General features: G+C 41.3%; 1 protein-coding gene across 1 annotated transcript in view; it reads right to left on the bottom strand.

Annotated features, from left to right (window-relative positions):
• DNAH5 (dynein axonemal heavy chain 5) overlaps positions 1-17,923 on the bottom strand; it is a 5,174,212-nt gene that overhangs the window by 4,690,906 nt on the left and 465,383 nt on the right. The window contains exons 7-8 of the mRNA XM_078687662.1: positions 10,629-10,805; positions 10,176-10,289 (exon numbers count right to left, since the gene is read on the bottom strand). Of these exons, the coding sequence (XP_078543788.1) occupies positions 10,176-10,289; positions 10,629-10,805 (291 nt within the window). The remainder of the gene's footprint in view (positions 1-10,175; positions 10,290-10,628; positions 10,806-17,923) is intronic.

The following is a 17,923-nucleotide window of genomic DNA, read 5'->3' as shown; positions in this document are numbered from 1 at the left end:
CATATTAATGGGTGATTTTAACGTTCATTTGTGTGGGTCATATTGTCAGATCAAAGATTCTGATGGGCCGGATCTTGCGATTATTCCTCATTTTGAGCATAGTTCGAAAGGTTCAGCTATGGAAGAGCTGTTATCAGCTAACGATTTATATGAACCAGGCTTCTCAGATCTAAATGACCGTGTGGTCACATATAATGCGAGGGGTAGTGAATCAATTATTGATTACATTTTTCTGTCCCCTAGACTCCTCCATTATGTTTTGTTTTACAACGCCATCGTAAGCGGTTTTAGTGATCACAATCCGGTGTCTTTGGTTATGGATGAGTCGCTTGGTTTACTCAAAGGGTCCTTGTTGGCCACCTCTGTGAATAATGTCAAGAGTAAAGACCAAGGAAGGCGATTAAAATGGTGCAAAGTCTGCCCAGAGGATTTTTTAGGTCGTATCGAACAAGATATGTTAGTAGAATTTGAGACATGTAGGGACCCAGACATGGGGGGAAAAGAAGTAGTTGCCGCATTTGAGGCTATATGTTCCAGGGTGGAAGAAGAGCTTACACTTAGCCCAAAGAAGGGACCAGCCCCAGTTTTTGGCTGGTTTGACCATACTTGCTCCAAAGCTCACGCTGCACTGTTGGCAGCGCTTAAACATTCTCCCAGAAACAAGTCATTGGTAGCGCAGCTGAGGAAAAAATATGCTGAGGCGGTGAAGTTACGTAAAAAAGTCATTAAGGAAGAAGCCTGGGACTCTTTAATGGATTCGGCCACCCTTAAACATAGCTCTAAATTCTGGTCAATAATAAATAATCCCATATTTGCCCAAACACGTAATATAGACCTTGAGGCAAACATACCAGAAGTAGAGTGGCTTAATCACTTTTCTGCAATATATGGGAGTAATGAAATCTATGAAATATTTCATATCCCCTGTTATTCTGTTACTCAGCCGAATCTAAATTTTAGTGAAAACGAAGTTAAGGTCGCAATAACTGGTTCTGCGAAGAATAAAGCACCTGGACCAGATGGGGTTCCTCTGGATTTATATAAATCAAATCCTGAGATATGGGCAACGATATTAATGAATGTTTTTAACCATGTACTTATAGGGGGTTTTCCAAAAACATGGGCATGCTCAATCATAGTCCAAATTTTTAAAAAAGGGCAAAGAAGTGATCCTAAATGCTACCGCCCTATATCCTTGTTGGATTCTTCTATGAAGATCCTGGGCAAAGTTCTGTTGGCTAAAATTAATAAGTGGGCACTAGAAAATGACATTTTGTCCAATGCCCAGTATGGATTTCGCTCAGGAAGAGGGACAGAGGACCAATGCTTAAATCTCCATATGATTATCTCAAAATATACAAAGGCTAAAAAGGGGGCAATCTTTGTTGCTTACATGGATTTATCAACAGCATTTGATTTAGTTAACAGAGCAAAGCTGTGGGCCATGTTGTTAACTTTGGGATTGGACCCTCCTCTGGTCCATTTTTTAGCTGAACTCCACAAGGATTTAAAGGCTTCTATTAGAATGGATCAAGAAGGACATCGTACAGCATGGTTTAAATCAGGCAGGGGTGTGCGGCAAGGCTGCATCCTTGCCCCTATGCTGTTCACTTTATACATAAATTCTCTGGAAAAAAACCTTCTAGCTGCCTCAGTGGACACACCGCGTGCAGGAGACACTCATATTCCGGTGCTTCTGTACGCGGATGATGCCGCTTTGATAGCTAGGACACATTTAGGTCTACAGAGACTTTTAAATGCATTTAGTGACTTCATGTCCTCTCTTGACCTAGTGGTGAATAATTCTAAATCACACGTCATGGTTTTTGGGACTGCTAAAAATAATATTAAATCTTTTTACTGTAAAGGGGAAGTGATTACTAATGTTAAAGTTTTCACTTACCTAGGTGTAGTTTTTGATTCTAAGGGTAGCTGGATTCCGCAAATAACAGCTAAAACCAAAGCGGTGAGGAGCTCTGTAAATGCTATCCTAAGCTTCTCAAGGAGACTTGGGGGGAAACCTAGTGGTGCATTATTAGCTTTGTATAGGGCAAAAACATTAGCTATAGCACGGTATGGAGCAGGTCTGTGGGGTTATGTGAAAACTGAAACTATACAAAAGGAGGTTAACAAGTTTTTTCGCTCTATGTTAGGGCTCCCTCCGGCGACAGCCACTTTCTCAGTCCATCAGGAGCTTGGAGTAGGTTACATTATTGATATCCTCTCCATGGCACCTATCCTACTATGGATTAGGGTTTGGATCAATAACAACTTGGGTCTTAATCATAAAATACTGATGGATTGCTTAAAACTTGATAAGTATAAAGATATTGCTTGGCTGTCATATATTCATAAGTGTTCAGTGGAACTAGGACGTCCCGAGATATTTTCTTCCCCGCTTGGCCTGATTGGGTTAAGCTTAATTTCTTCAAACTTAAGACCTTGGAGAGAGAGGAACATCAATTAACAAAACCCACTGTTAGAGCCCATTTTATGACAATTACCTGTATAGCTATTCAACCGTACCTTACCTTAGTTAATATTCCATTTCATAGGTGGCTTCTGGTTAAATTTCGATTTAACCAGATTTATATGGTACTTTGTGATAGTCAAGGTTGGTTTAAGCCCGAGGATGCACCTGTATGCAAATGTGATGACTTTTCCCTGCAAAACAATATGCATTTAATGCTGTTCTGTCCTTTTTATAACGTTCCAAGACAGAAGTATTTGGTACCTTTACTGAAAGGGAAAGCTTTTTTACAGGCAAAACCAGCACTCCTGTATTTACAAATGCTAGAATCCCCCTTGGTGATGTTCAGCGCGGCAAACTATCTTGTCGCTGCAGTTAGGATCAGGAAGAGGAAATTACAAGTGTAATATTGGGGTTTGTGATGATTGTTGTTTTGCCTCACTTATTTGTACATGATGATTTTTAATCTCGACATTTTTTAATAATTTTTGATACTGATATTGTATTGTATGAAATTTTTATATGAATTTGGAATGTCTTTTAACTGTTTGTAGTATGCTTTTATGATTTTTAACAAAATCGAATAAAGTGGTTTTTGACTTGACTTGACTTGACTTGGCTTGGTCTGTGTACTTGGGCCTATAGGCTGTTAGTCAACTATCTTTGGTATCTATGCTATCCTAGCTAGTGGGTGCACCCTCCCAGATCACGGTATCATCCCTTGTATCCCTTGTATTTATGGGGTGACGTGACAGGGAAGCTGGAATTCCAAATGATGACACTGGCCACGAAGGGCAGTTGATGGAAATCCTTCTCCTACCTTCCCTCTGTAGGTTCTGCTTTATCTTTTTGTGTGTCCACTATCTAAGGACATCAGAGACACATCCTTATGTTCTCTTTTTTCTTTGTTGTTTCCTTTCCTTTGCCTTGGTCGCTGGGAATCCCGGTGAACTCCTGCCAACAACGGGACGAGAGAGAACGCCCGAAGTTCCCCTCCACTCTCTGACGCAAGAGAGGGAAGATGGCAGTCACCCCCCAAATGACCAAGAGAAACCCCTGAGCAACCAAACCCCCCCATATAATTGTGTTGTGAATAAAACAATTGAATCACTTGAGACGTGTCCCTGTCTGCTTCTCCACTGCGCCACACATGGTGTCAGAAGTGGGATTGCGTCCCTCCATAGACTGCAAATATGGAAAATCTTATTCAACAGTTGATACGTGGTCAAGAGATGCTAGAGTGGGCTGTAGAGAAACAGATGTCCCTATCCCAAGCCGGCAGGGAACTGTTTAAGGACACCATAAGTAATCAGGTGGAATGCATTCAGAAAACGGCAGATGACTGGTTGCAGTTAGCGGCCTAACTCCAAGCGCGCCCCGGGACCGGTCCCAACGTCTCCCTACAGAAGTATCTCCCATGGGAAGATCCTGACGCGTTCCTCCTAAACTTTGAAAGGGTGGCAAGAGCATCAGGCTGGCCGGAAGCCAAGTGGCCTTTTTTTTGTCTCCCCTCCTCACTGGAGAGGCACAAGCTGCCTACCAGGTAGCCAACTCAAATGGAAACACTCCCTACGGAGAAGTAAGAGGTATCATCTTGGACCACCTGGGAATGGATTCCGAGGCCTATAGAGTGCAGTTTAGGATGGAGCAGGGAACCCCAGCGGATAACCCAAAAACCCTGTTCTTCAAATTAAAGGCTGCCACAGACAAATGGCTGAAACCACAAATAAACACCAAAGAAGAGATCATGTCATCGACGTATCTAGAACAGTACCTCGAAGCACTACCCCTCCCCACACAAAGGTGGCTAAAACAACATACGCACCTTACAGTGGAACAAGCTGTGGAAATGGCCACTACCTTTCATCGGGCCCAATCGTCCCTCTAGTCCCCCTAGTAAGACTGACAAAAAGCTATTGAGACCCCTACCAGAGCCTGTGAGACCTCGCACCTTCCGCCCTGATCCGACTCCCAGAAAGGGTCCTCAGTGTTTTGCGTGTGGAGAGTGGGGCCACATTGCCAGGACCTGTCCCCATAAGAAAACCCAAGAAGAACCCATGGACATAAGTTGCATACCCTGTTCGATCCTCTACACTTAGGAAATGGGACTCAGTTTCTACGTAAGAGTACTCCTTAAAATTGTTAACAGTACGAGCATTGTTAGATTCCGGCTGTCATCAGTCAGTGATACTCTAATCCCTAGTTGACCCCTCAATCACCCCTATGGGAGAAACTGTGCCTATTAGGTACATAAACAGAGGCATCCAAGTCTATCCCTTAGTACAGGTGCCCATCTCTTTGCCAAACGGTCAAACCCTAGGGGCTAAGTTTGGGGTGCTGTCTGCCCTCCCTGAACAGTTAATAATAGGACAAGACAATCCAGTATTCCTTCCGCTACTGAGGGACAGAATACAGCCCAAAACCCGGTTCACCAGTCCCTCCTCACTCGGGCCCCCTGGCTTTCTGACAAAAGCTTTAGGTTCAATCAGACACACAATCCCACCTTGCAAATCACCTGGGACCCTTCTAGACAGACCTGTCTCACACCAAACCCTGTATACCCCCACTTTCAGTTCAAAAACGAGCTGCGCGACAGGATTGGGAACCCCGGGTGATCCCACTCAATTGGTGGTACCGCAGGCTTTTAGGGTACAGGTCTTGTTTTTCGCTCACTCACACTTATTGGCAGGGCATAGGGGTGCGCAAAAGACAATTCAGGTATTTTTGAAACACTTCTACTGGCCAGGTATCATTTCACATGTCACGAAGTTCTGTCGTGAATGTGAGGTATACTAAAAGAAAAACCCCTACACACCTCCAGCTGTTCGCCTGCAACCACTTTCCGGTTATCGGAAGACCGTTTGAGAGAATAGTAAGTAAGTAAGTAAATATTTTATTTGTATATGATTAATTAAAATCTTTACAAAATTGTAAAACGTCCATAATTGTTGTTACTTAAACATAACAAAAATAGGATGCATAAAATTACAGTGTTATTAACAGTTTTATGGTTACCATCGAGGGATTTAAAAAGTTAATCTAGCATGGTTAAGTCTCTTTCTTATTAGATCAAAGAACTTCACAACTTGACAGTTCAGTTTGATGTCGCTAGTAGAGAAGCACAGTTTGGCTGCCTGTCTGCAGGTCCGGACGGCATGTAAGTTAAAAAAAGGACGTAAGAGATTAATCCTCAAGTCCTTTACGCTAGGGCAGATGCAGATCACATGAACTATGTCCTCCTTGCCGGTTTTGCACATGCGACACTGTTGTGAAGGATTGTTTCTCTCCCAGGGAGCAAGATGTGGAAGTATGGGAATTACCCCGAGGCGTAATTTTAGGAATTTTTCTTTAACATTTATTTTCATGCCGATGCTGAAGTACGCTTGTGGCCGCAGTTTTTCATAGTCACCCACCGTTAGCCATCCGTGTGCTCTGTTTGTTAGGTCTTTCTTGTCTTCTATCGCTGAGATGATGCTAGCTGATTTTTTGGCTACTTTTTTAAAAGACAAGAGATCTATTGATGTTTCCCAGGTGTCAGTAAGGCCTAGAAGTTTGAGTGATTCATATAAGTAGGCTCTTGGCGCTAGGCTGCGGTGCCGAAGTAGTTCTTCCCATAGGTTTGCACATAAAGATCCAGCATCTGCATTGCGAATTTTATGCCAAGTTGTTACATACACGCTCCGCCTCTCTAGAATTTGTTTCAAGATACCGAATTCTAGTCGAATCTGAGCCGGGGAGACGTATTTGGGAAGATTAAAAATAGCCCTGTATGAGTTGGCAATGAGTGTGTCCAGCAACGCCGCATCCTTACCGTGGTGTAATTCACTCCCATAAGTGAGAGTCGGTTTTAGTTTGGCGCTCAATATTTCAAGAAGAGGTTTGAGTGTAAGGTCAGGTAGTTTGACCTTCAAAGATTTTAGAGTCAAATAGGTCATTGTAGCCTTCCCTCGCAAAGATTTGAACTGCGCCCTCGAGGTATTATTTGAGTCCAGGATTACTCCCAGGTACTTATATGTAGTGACCTGGTCGAGCTTTTCGCCATTCAAGTACCAGCAGGAGTTCTTTTTTTTCCTATAATTCACAGCCATCACCTTTGATTTATTGAAGTTTATTTGTAGTGCATTTTCTACTGAAAAGGCATGGGTTGTGTTCAAAAGATGTTGCAGGCCCATTGGAGTCCGACTTATCAACAGTAGGTCATCCGCATATAGCAGGTTTGAGAGGGTGATTTTCCCTAATTTCGGTGCATGGTTGGGACATTTGTCTAGTTGCCCAGGTAGATCGGCTAGAAAAAGATTAAATAGGATCGGTGCAAGTAGGCATCCCTGTTTCAATCCTTTTGTTGTCCTTATGGGTTTTGAAAGGTGTGTTCCAGCCCCAAGTTTGATTTTGATCCAGGTGTTTGAGTGGAGCAGTATTAGGACGTCTAGGAGGTATTTAGGTATTCCCAAATTGCCCAGTTTCAACCAAAGTTTGTTTCGGTCCACATGGTCGAATGCAGCAGTATAGTCAATAAATGAAAAGAATAGAGATGACTTTTTTTTCTTTTGCTGCTTCCATCAGCAGTGATAGTGCCATTAGATTGGTTGTGGTCCCTTGGCCTTTGCAGAAACCCGTTTGGTTGATTGGCAAGATGGAATTTTCAGTAGCCCATGACGTTTGAGAGAATAGGCATAAATCTCATTGGCCCCTTACCCCGAACCTAGAAGGGCAACCTGTACGCCCTAGTCATAGTGGACTCTGCAATTCGCTACCCCGAAGCTTTCCCTATACGCACTCCCACCACTGTTAACATCAGTGACAAATTGTTGGAATTGTTCTCCCTGGTCGGTTTCCCCCGTGCAATTCTCACGGACCAAGGAATCCCCTTTGTTTCTAAGTTGATGGCCCAAATATGTAGATTCCTTGACATATCACACATTAAAACATCAGTGTACCATCCACAAACCAATGGTTTGTGTGAGAGGTATAACACTACCTTTAAACTGACATTAAATAAGCTGCTGGGCGTGAGGGCAAGGAATGGGACATACATCTCCCCCTGGCTCTGTGTGTCATCCGAAACCAGACCCAAACCAGTCTGGGTTGCTCCCTTTTTAAACTCCTTTATGTCCGATAGCCCCGGAGCTTGTTAGAGATAACCAAGGAGGTTTGGGAACAAGAGAAAGAAGAATAAATCAAGTCCTTCCTCGACTATAAACAAGCCTTGCGCACCCGTCTCCACAAGTTAAGAGACTTCGCAGATGCTAACCTGGAACAGGCCCAGGTCAGACAAAAATTGTTCTATATTAGGGGGAAGAAATGAGGCACGTAAAAGTGGGATATTGGGTCTCATTCCTCATGCCATCTGCCCTTTCCAAAATCAGATCAGAGTGGCATGGCCCATACAAAATCATGAGCAAAATAGGCCTAACGTCCTACCATGTGCAGGTCACTCCAAAGAGGACACAATTGTATCATATCAACCTGTTGAATAGCTAGAGCCACTCCCCAAGGACCTTCATACTGTTGCTCCCGTACAAAACACCAATACCACTCTTAACCAATTGATAGTCAACAGTGACCTTTCCGCAGAAAAAAGAAAAACCCTGCAAGACACCCTATGTCCTTTCGCTCCTTTGTTCTCTGATCTTCCAGGGAGAACCACCTTAGTGGAACACTCTATCCCCACTCAACCAGGCAAGGTTGTGAAACAAAAACCCTATTGCTTTCCTGCTGACTGTCGAGAAGCTATACAACAAGTGGTCAACAGTATGCTCACTATGGGAGTCATACAGCCTCCACAAAGCGATTGGTCTTCACCAATCGTTCTGGTACCAAAACCGGACGGTTCTGTCCAGTTTTAGATTGATTTCAGGGATGTCAACGCCATTTCAAAATGTGACTCTTATCCCCTCCCTCGTGTGGACTAGCTTATTGAAAAGCTTGGCGATGTCCAGTACGTCACCACCCTGGACCTCATGAAGGGATATTTTCAGGTGCCCCTGTGGTATACAGGACCAAGAAAAAACAGCGTTTTCTACCCCTACAGACTTGTACGAGTTCATCGTCCTGCCTTTTGGTTTACACGGAGCACCTGCCGCCTTCCAGAGGCTCATGAACAGGGTGTTAGACCACCAAGCATACTCGTCTGCCTATCTTGATGACATTGTCATATACAGCCCTACCTGGGAACATCACCTCTACCATTGTCATCAGGTCTTCCAGGCCATTCAAGTGGCAGGCTTACACATAAACACAGAAAATCGTGGGTAGGATTCCAAAAGGTGAAGTACCTAGGTATTTCCTTGGGAATGGGTACATAAAACCCCAACAGAAAAAGATAAAAGCAATTATCCATACAGCTTTACCCACAACCAAAAAGAACTGAGGGCTTTCCTGGGTCTTCTTGGCTACTATCGGAGATTAATTCCCCAATACTTGGAACTGGCCTCACCCCTCACTGATTTGCTAAAAAAATAGACCAAGGCGAAAGACAGGTTACATCCCGCCTCCGAGGCGGTACTGGGAGCCCCATACTGCGGTCTCCTGACTTTACCAAACCCTTCCTTCTTCAGACAGACGCCTCTGATAATGGGTTGGGGGCGGTCTTATCACAGATGTCGGAGGAGGGTGTTGAACATCCCATCTTGTTCATTAGCCGTAAACTCCAACTGTGTGAGCAACGATACTCCATAATAGAGAAGGAGTGCCTCGCGGTTACGTGGGGTGTGGATAACTTCGTTACAACCTTGAAGGCGCCCACTTCCTTCTGTATACTGACCATGCCCCGCTGCTCTGGATGAGCCGGATCAAGGAGAACAACCCACGGATTCTTCGTTGGTTCCTCTCCCTCCAATCCTTTTCTTTTGAGGTCAGGCATCGCAGAGGCACTGACAATGGGAACGCGGACTTCCTCTCATGTATTCCCCTATTCCCCGAACGGGAAAGGCTAGGGTAAGAGTGTATGACGAAGTATCACCACAGCAGACTGAAGCATACGACGCTGCAATGGAACACTTCCCCCCTTACCTCTCCCCGTGTCTGCTCCTCCTGCTTGTTGTGGCATGTATACTGCATGTTAGGGCACGTTAGTTAAAATAAATATTTTAAACTGTTTTGTGTCTCTGTCACATCATATTGTGGACAAGTACAACAGTGTAAGCGAAAGGGTGTGCCATGTCACCGCAATTCCTGAGAGATCTGGGAGTGTTGTGTTCTGGGGTGTCTAATCATTTGTTTCTCTGGGAATTATGTGCAGAGCAAAAGAGACAATATAGCTAGTGGATCCTGGTTCGGGGGTACTAAGGTAGTAGGAAGACCCAGTACCCTATACACCAAAGTCCCATATTCCTGCGCATAGTTCTGTGTTTGTGCAGAATCCCTGCAACACATTCAACCAAGTAGTCTTCTAGTTAGTAGGTTGCACTGCACACACGAGAGCTACTTACAGGTAGCAGGAGAGCTACTGTTAGCTCACAAGCTACTTGTTGGAGAAGCCCGCAGTCCAGAGCAATAGTAGCTCTACAGTTAGGGCATCACTTAGCATTAAAAAAGCTTTGTTTGTTTTACTAGTGTGATGAAGATATTCTGACTGCATAGTTTTAAACCAGAATTTCATACAAAAGCTGTATTGATACAAATATGTCATCATGAAACAATAAGCGTATACATATTACCTCCCACCTCCATCTCAACCCTTACAGTGCTAATCATTCGTACTCACAGGATCATAACTGTATAGTGGGTCGCAAAATCTTTCCAGGGTATACAAATATTTTACGTTGTCTTTGGCTTCATTTGCTGAGTCAGTGATGTGAGTATCCAGTTGTCGCCAAATCTAAATATAATATAGATATAAATAATTTGTCAATTCTCATTCTTCATGTGTTTAAGAGAAATTTCTCATACCCAGGACATACCAGTCAAGAAAAATAATGTTGCTGTTCATTATTTTGCCTTATATTTCTGAACAAGTTTAGGCAATGCAGACTTTTCAATTTACCTTCAAAGGCTGATAGAGGTACCCCATAAATTCCAGTTGCACTCTGTAAACTCACCCCATGTACAAAGATATATTGGCCACGTGTCACATTAAGTTAAACACGGTATACACACTTCAAAAGTAGATTATTCTCTAAGTGAAAAAAATGTATTTTAAAATGTAACTCGCAAATACCTTCAGAAATGTAGATTTAGCAGCGGTCAGCACTCCTATCACTGCCTTCACATCTGGGTTCTTCAGCTGATCCAGCAGGTAATTAAACTTGGACAGTCTTTTCTTCCAATGATCCAGTTCTGCTCGTGGCCCAAGGTCATCTGCCTCCTTGCGCAGCTGGTTACTTGCAGCAAGGACCTAGGAAAGGAAAGCAACACAATATGTCTCTTTTAAAGACAGAAGTCTTCTGGGTATTTACATCAAACATTCAGGTCACTTAAACAATCAATTCGATCTCTATCGACTGGATATGTATGGCTTGATATAAAAAATATGTCACTACGTTTATAACCACAATACATTCAAACATTGTTACACTTTGCTACACCACTCTTTCACCACTCCATACTTTATGTGAGCAGAAGCTATCACAACTTTCACATTGTAATCATGTTTTGACATCGTTAGCACCTTACCACAAACCCTAACCCCAAAATCTAATCACAAAACGTAACCACATACCATAAATCTAACAGTTACTAACTATGACATTACTCTAGATTTCAATGTCATATAAATCTTATGCCGATAATATGAAGGTCAACTGCGGGGTGTCTCAGACATCCCCCTGGGGTTAGTTACGAAGAAAGGATGGGGACGGTGTTGTCCTCAAGAGTATATGAGGCATTGTGTCCCTACTGAGATTAGCTAAACAATACAACATTCAGTATAGTCAATTAAAGAAGTCTCAAGACAACTTAAGAGCAGAAAGTTATACACCACTGAGGAGTATTAAATAATTAAATTGTAGTACAGAAGCCAAAAATCAATGATTAGTCAAAATACATCACAATAGGGAATTAGCACAAGGCTCAGTCAATTGCAGCAAGGGGCTGAATTGAAGTCAAGTCTCAGAACAAAAATATGCTAAATCCTAAACAAGAGTCAGACTGAAAGGGGTTTGCTCTCAGAGTCAAGGCAAACTCGACTGGCTCCGCTCACATGATTTAACACAGCAGTATATAACATCATTTTAACACCATCCCATCAAGGAATATTAATTTGAGCCATTTTTAATTTATGTCATCGTATGTGACAGTATAAATCTAGTTACATACAAAACAATGACACATTTATAAATAAATGGGCCTACACAGAACAGGCAGGGAGAACCCTGAATTTTTAAAATCGTAAGGGAAAATATCATCAGAGTTCTTCGAGACCAGCATGTCTACTACACAGCCACAACAGGAGAAAGGAAAACAAACATCATGGCTTTGTTGAGATCGAAGATGAGTCAGGCTCAATGTGGGCCTAGTTTGACTATGCTAAGGAAAGGAAAATGCAATTTGCAAGGTGCAGTATTTTTCGATTTATGTACTATATGTTCACGGAGTTAAAGCACACCTTATTTAATCATCAGAAAACATAAAAGTTTGTTTTCACTATAAAAGTACACAACACATAATTCATAAAATAAATCTACATTGTAGAAAAACTGCAAATGTTTGGCAGTGCCAATAAAAAAAACTCCATTATCAACATCATGAGTCTCCGTAGTACGTTTTTTTGATTTTCAAGGCACTGCAAATAACATTATTTACAGCGAAGCAAAAAGATTCATTAGCTTATTTTTGGAAATTATTCAAAGTAGATCTTTGCTGCTTAATATTTAATGTTCGAAAAGTGAAACTGAAAATCGTTTCCTAGGACCAGAGTATAATTTACAAAACGACATAAAATGTAAAGTCTTTTATACCGAATAATTGTCAGACATGTTGAAATATCTGCAAACCATGTGCCACAATAAGAAAACAAAACTAGAAATTGTAAGGTGCTCTGTCTCAGGCGTGTAAAATAAAATATATACTGTGAGTTATTCATATAAAGTAGATAGGGCAGAACTCCTGGGATGTCAATATAAGACAATATATCTCAACACAGAAAGTTTAGTTAGTACTCTCCCAGCTCTAATATTCTCTTTTTTTTTGTTGAAAATTTTTATTGAAGTTATTTGCAGTCTCTTAAATCGGATACAAAAAGTATAAATCTCACAGAAGTACAATATCATTCTTTCCAATATAACATATTATGCAAAAAGTTACTCGAAATACAATCCCCAAATCTGTTCGAACTTTTTTATCCCCCCAACCCGTTCTGCATACATTTGTTCGCATTTTCTGACCCTTTTCATTTTACCAAACCACTCCTGAAACACAGGAACTTGTGATGAACGCCAGTTCTGCAATAACAGTGATCTAGCAACAGCCATTACAATATAAACCAATTTTGCCAAATAAACTGAAAGTTTGCAATCAGGATCAAAGCCAAACAGTAGTATTTTTACGTTGCTAGGAATTGAAATCGCATAATAGGTTTTAAGAAAAACAAACATTTCATCCCAGAAAGACTTAATTTTTGGACAGTAAGCCAAAATGTGAGACCAATTTGCTGGGTCACATTGAAAGCATCTAAAACAATTAGCAGACGTATTATCATACATTTTGGCAATAATTGCAGGAGTGCGCTACAAAAGCCATTTGCTAAAAAATAACATTCTGCGCCAGTTGGCGCCACGTAATGAACCAAAGTTAAAATTATTAATAATTTTCCATATATCGATAGATAACACTAAATTTTCCTGTGTATGCCATTTTCGTATAGCTTTAGAACTCAACTCTTCCTCCCGACTCTGTGCCAAGCAATGTTTCCATTCCCCAGGTTTCTTTATGGCGACATTTACAAAGAGATCTTCTGCCAACGGAGAAGAAACACTTATATAACTGGGGTCTAGTTGCACCAGAGTTTTGTAGATCACAATGTAGGACCCAATTAACAAAAAGTTGCCAGGAATCAAACGTGTCATTGCATCGACAGCTAAACAGGACCCATTCCCCATAAAATCGGCTAACGTTTTAAACCCTGCGCAGCCCCAGTTTACAATAACTATGGGTTAAATTTTGATCCTTAAGAAAGCGAAGGCACCAATTAGGGGAGTTGTTAAATTGAAGAGGGGGAGGAAATATCTCTTAAGCATGGCATCGCGTCGTTTGAAAAACCAATTCAGGGTCTTGTATCGAACGAATTTCGGGGATTTGAGCACAAGGAGGGGGGATGGGATCTGAACTTCTAAACATATTAACTCAAAGAAAAAAATTATAAATAAGCCCGTACCTGGGATTGTATTTTTAAATCTATCTAAGTACTGCGCAAAGTATGCGTAATAATAATCTTTTAAATTTGGTAATGAGAGGCCTCCATATTCAGTTTCTTCGTATAAAGTCAGTATATCGATTCTAAGCGTTTTTTTTGCCCAGACAAATGCGGAAAACATAGATTCTACTCTGGAGAAAAAAGAGCCAGGCAAAAAAACTGAAATGGTGGAAAATAAAAAGTTGAAAAGGGGAAGTATTGTCATTTTAATCAGAGCAATTCGACCGAGAATAGATAATTGTAATGAATCCCAGCGAGCAAACATTAAGCGGACCTTCCGAAGCAAAGGGACAAAGTTAAGTGTATATAAATCCTGAATTGTAGGAGAAAATAAGATCCCCGTGTATCTTTTAGGTTTTGAATTAATACAGCCATGCAGATCTGGATGTAATACTAGGTATGCTCCCCCACAAACCGGAATTTCTGTCTTTTTTTTATTAATTCGATAGCCCCCCAAAGCCTCGAATTCTTCAAAAATCTGAAGAGCCTGTGTCTGTGATTGAAGATCCGGTTTAATTAATAACATGATGTCATCCGCGTATAATTTTATCTTGGCCATAGAAATGACCGGGGGAACAATCTGTACACAATTCCGAATAGCTACAGCAAGTGGTTCAATAAAAAAAGCAAAAAGAATAGGAGACAAAGGGCAACCTTGCCTAGTTCCCCGCTGAACTAAAATTGAACCCGCTAAAAGTTTATTAATGATTATATTAGCTGTGGCACCAGTGTACAGATTCTGTATTAAACTATTGATTTGTTGTGGGATCCCAAAATGTTTCAAAATAATAAAAAGTGTGTCCCAAACCACCAAATCAAAAGCTTTTTCTGCATCTAATAATAGAACCAAAGCCTGTAACCCCCGTGACTCAAAGTAATCTAGTGCCTCAATCAAAAAATGTGTATTTGTAAATAATTGCCTTCCTATAATGAACCCGTTTTGATCGGGGTGAATCAAATCCGCCGTGATATTATTAAAACAAAGTGACAATAATTTGGTAGCGATTTTATAATCCGAGTTTAATAACGTGATCAGTCTGTATGAATTAGGGTCCTTAGGTTCTTTCCCCTTTTTCAAAAAACTAACAACCGTACCTTCATGAAAAGATTCGGGAACTTGCCCTCCATTGAGCATAGAATTTAATAATAAGAGAAACAAATCACAGAAGGAACTAAAAAAAACCTTGAAAAACTCAGCAGGGAAGCCATCAGGGCCGCAGGCCTTACCCAATGGAAGATCCCTTACAACTAATTCCAATTCCTCCCTGGAAAATGGACTTCGCATAATTAGTTGATCGTCTAAAGATAAACTGGGAAGTACATGTCTCCCCAGAAAATCAGATAAATTTTGATGGTCGATTGAATACTGTGTACTATAGATTTTATGATAGTGGGAGAACATTATTGAACTTATTTCCGCCTGATCAGATGTCTCAATATGAGTAACTGGACTTTTTAACGAATGAATCATATTCGTAGCAGCTTGTTCTTTCACCTGCCAGGCTAAAAATGTCCCCGTAAAGTTACTTTCTTCATAGACTTTTTGAGATTGTCTACGAAAAACCTCTTCGCTCTGTGAAAAAAAATGGGCACCAAGTTCCCGCTTAGCTTCACTAAGTTGTTTCTGAACATTAGAAGTTGGATTGCAGTATCGTTGTGATGTTAGGTCCTGAATTTTTTGTAACAGAGAATTCCTAATATTTTTTACGGCGAGCCACTCAACCGCATCTTTGCTTTTGACTATACCCCGAATAAAAGCCTTCAGGGAGTCCCAAATAATATGTATGGAAGCGGTGCCTGTGTTTCGGACAATGAAATCCGTAATCTCTAATTTGAGTGCAGTAACCCAGTTTATCTCCTGTAAATATACTTATTAAAGATCCATCGTTTAGGAATGTTGATATTGTCTCCCACAACAAAATTAATAGCCACCATCGCATGATCTGAAAAACCATTATGACAAATTTTCTGAGAAAAAAAATTGAGCTGTCTGGAGGCCAGAAAAAAATCAATACGGGAGGATGATTTAAACCTACCCGACCAACAGGTAAAATCAGTTTTCCGTGGATTTTTCAAGTGCCATGGATCACATAAATCGAATATTGACATGTAATTTAACATAGTCCTAAGGGATTTAGGTTTAGAATGTCTCTTGGAGGATGTGGTAGAATCTAAATTAGGGTTCATAAGTATATTAAAATCGCCACCTATAACAATATCCCCTCCCACCAATAACAAAGACTGAAACATAACGTCATAAATCTGAGGATTATCCTCTATAGGAGCGTAAAAGCTGACAAAGGTAATAGGCCTTTGTCGATTTTTGAAACTACACGAAGCCCAACACCAACGACCTAGACCATCCTGTTCCGTCTGAATAATTTCAACCTCCAATTTTTTATTCAAAAAAAGAGCACCTCCTTGTTGTGAACTAATGGCGCATGAAAAACCCCGGAACAGAGCCCATGTTTTGAACATCGTAAACTCCTCCTTTTTAGAAGTGGAGAGATGAGTCTCCTGCAACATTATAACAGAAGGATTCTCAGTCCTAATCCATGACTCTATGGCTCGCATTTCTTTCCTATTATTGAGGCCAATGACATTAAACTAAATTAGTTTCAGCCCCCGATTAATAGACATATTACATAATACAATACATCAAACATTACGACATCCTTAATAGCACAGTAGCAACTTTTCCATAGACAACTGAAATCCTTACGAAATACTCTTTTGCCAAAAACATTCATATTGCAAAAAACTTCCATATTTTCACCTTTTTTTTTTTCCAAACCTCCCATATCCTCACTCCAGACTTCACCCGTGGCCATCTTCCTGCTGTCTTCACCCAAGCCTGCCACTGAGTCTTAACCCCTATCCTAGAGGTGTCTTGGTATAACACCCCATAGCCTCCCAAACATCCCCCCACACACCCTCCACCCCTCCTCCATATCAATTAACGCCATCCTCTGATAAATTTAGAAGAAAGAAAGAAGAGAACAGAAAAAAGAAGAAAACACAGAGGTGTATTAACTATCTAACCAGGCGACATTTTGCTAAGTAGATCTTGAGCCTCCTCTACATCTGTCAACAAGTAAAATTTGCCTTTAATCAACACCTTGAGTTTTGACTGTTGCGCAATTGAGGCCTGGGCCCCCTTAGCTTTAAACAGGTGTAAAATGTTTACAAACTCTTTTCTACGGCGAGCTGCGGCAGCTGACATGTCGGAAAATATCCGACATTTAGTAGTGGCATTTGATGCGAATTGATCTTGTTTAATAGCCCTGGACAACATTGTTTCTTTAATACGAATATCTGCAAAGTTTAACAGAATAGTACGGGGAAGAGTAGAGTTAGGAAATGGCTGAGCAGGCACCCGATGAGCTCGGTTGATTGTCAAATCTCCTTTAAACTCCGGAATAACTTCATGCAGAACCCCTACTATTCTGAGGTTCGATCTGCGATTGAAATTTTCCAGTTCATCAAGCTTAACTTCCAAGGCCTTGGACGTTTTGGAGACATTTTTGACGTCCTTCTTACCTCGGACATCTCGTCTTCTAAACCTGAAATTCTGCCTTCGGCTTCCTGGAGACGAGGAGGAAAAGTGGATACAAGGTCCTCAATCTTATCCAGTCGATTTTGAATCCCAGCCAGTTCTGCCCTTTGGAACTGTTTGACTTCGCGTATTTCGTCTAATATCAGATTTAACATGTCTTTAACCGACAACTGCAGTGTTCCAGTAGTCTGAGTAGTCTCAGTATCCATAGATAAAATAGGACTGAGTATATCCATTTCCTCCGCTGCACCAGGCGCCTTGTAAGCAGTGGCCGGATTCGCCAAATTACCTACAATGTTATTTGAAGCAGTAGCCGTATCTACTGGAGCAGCCGCTGCCTTTAAGATCGCAATCGTCGAGGGACAAGACAATATTAGATCAGTCGAATTTGATATTAACCCACCAGCCTGTGAAGATGCAATACCTGTAACAGCTATTGCTGAAGCTAGACCAGGGTCTAAGCCCGGAGTAAGCAGAGTGGGGTTACTAATTACTGATGAATTAGTCTTGGCCTCGAACAAAGGAAACTGTTTTAAAGGTTTATTAG

Source organism: Lissotriton helveticus, chromosome 4_1 (assembly GCF_964261635.1).
Source record: "Lissotriton helveticus chromosome 4_1, aLisHel1.1, whole genome shotgun sequence".
In the NCBI taxonomy this organism is placed as follows: Eukaryota; Metazoa; Chordata; class Amphibia; order Caudata; family Salamandridae; genus Lissotriton; species Lissotriton helveticus.
Note: the sequence above shows the minus strand (reverse complement) of the source record. Positions and strands in the feature narration are given on the sequence as shown.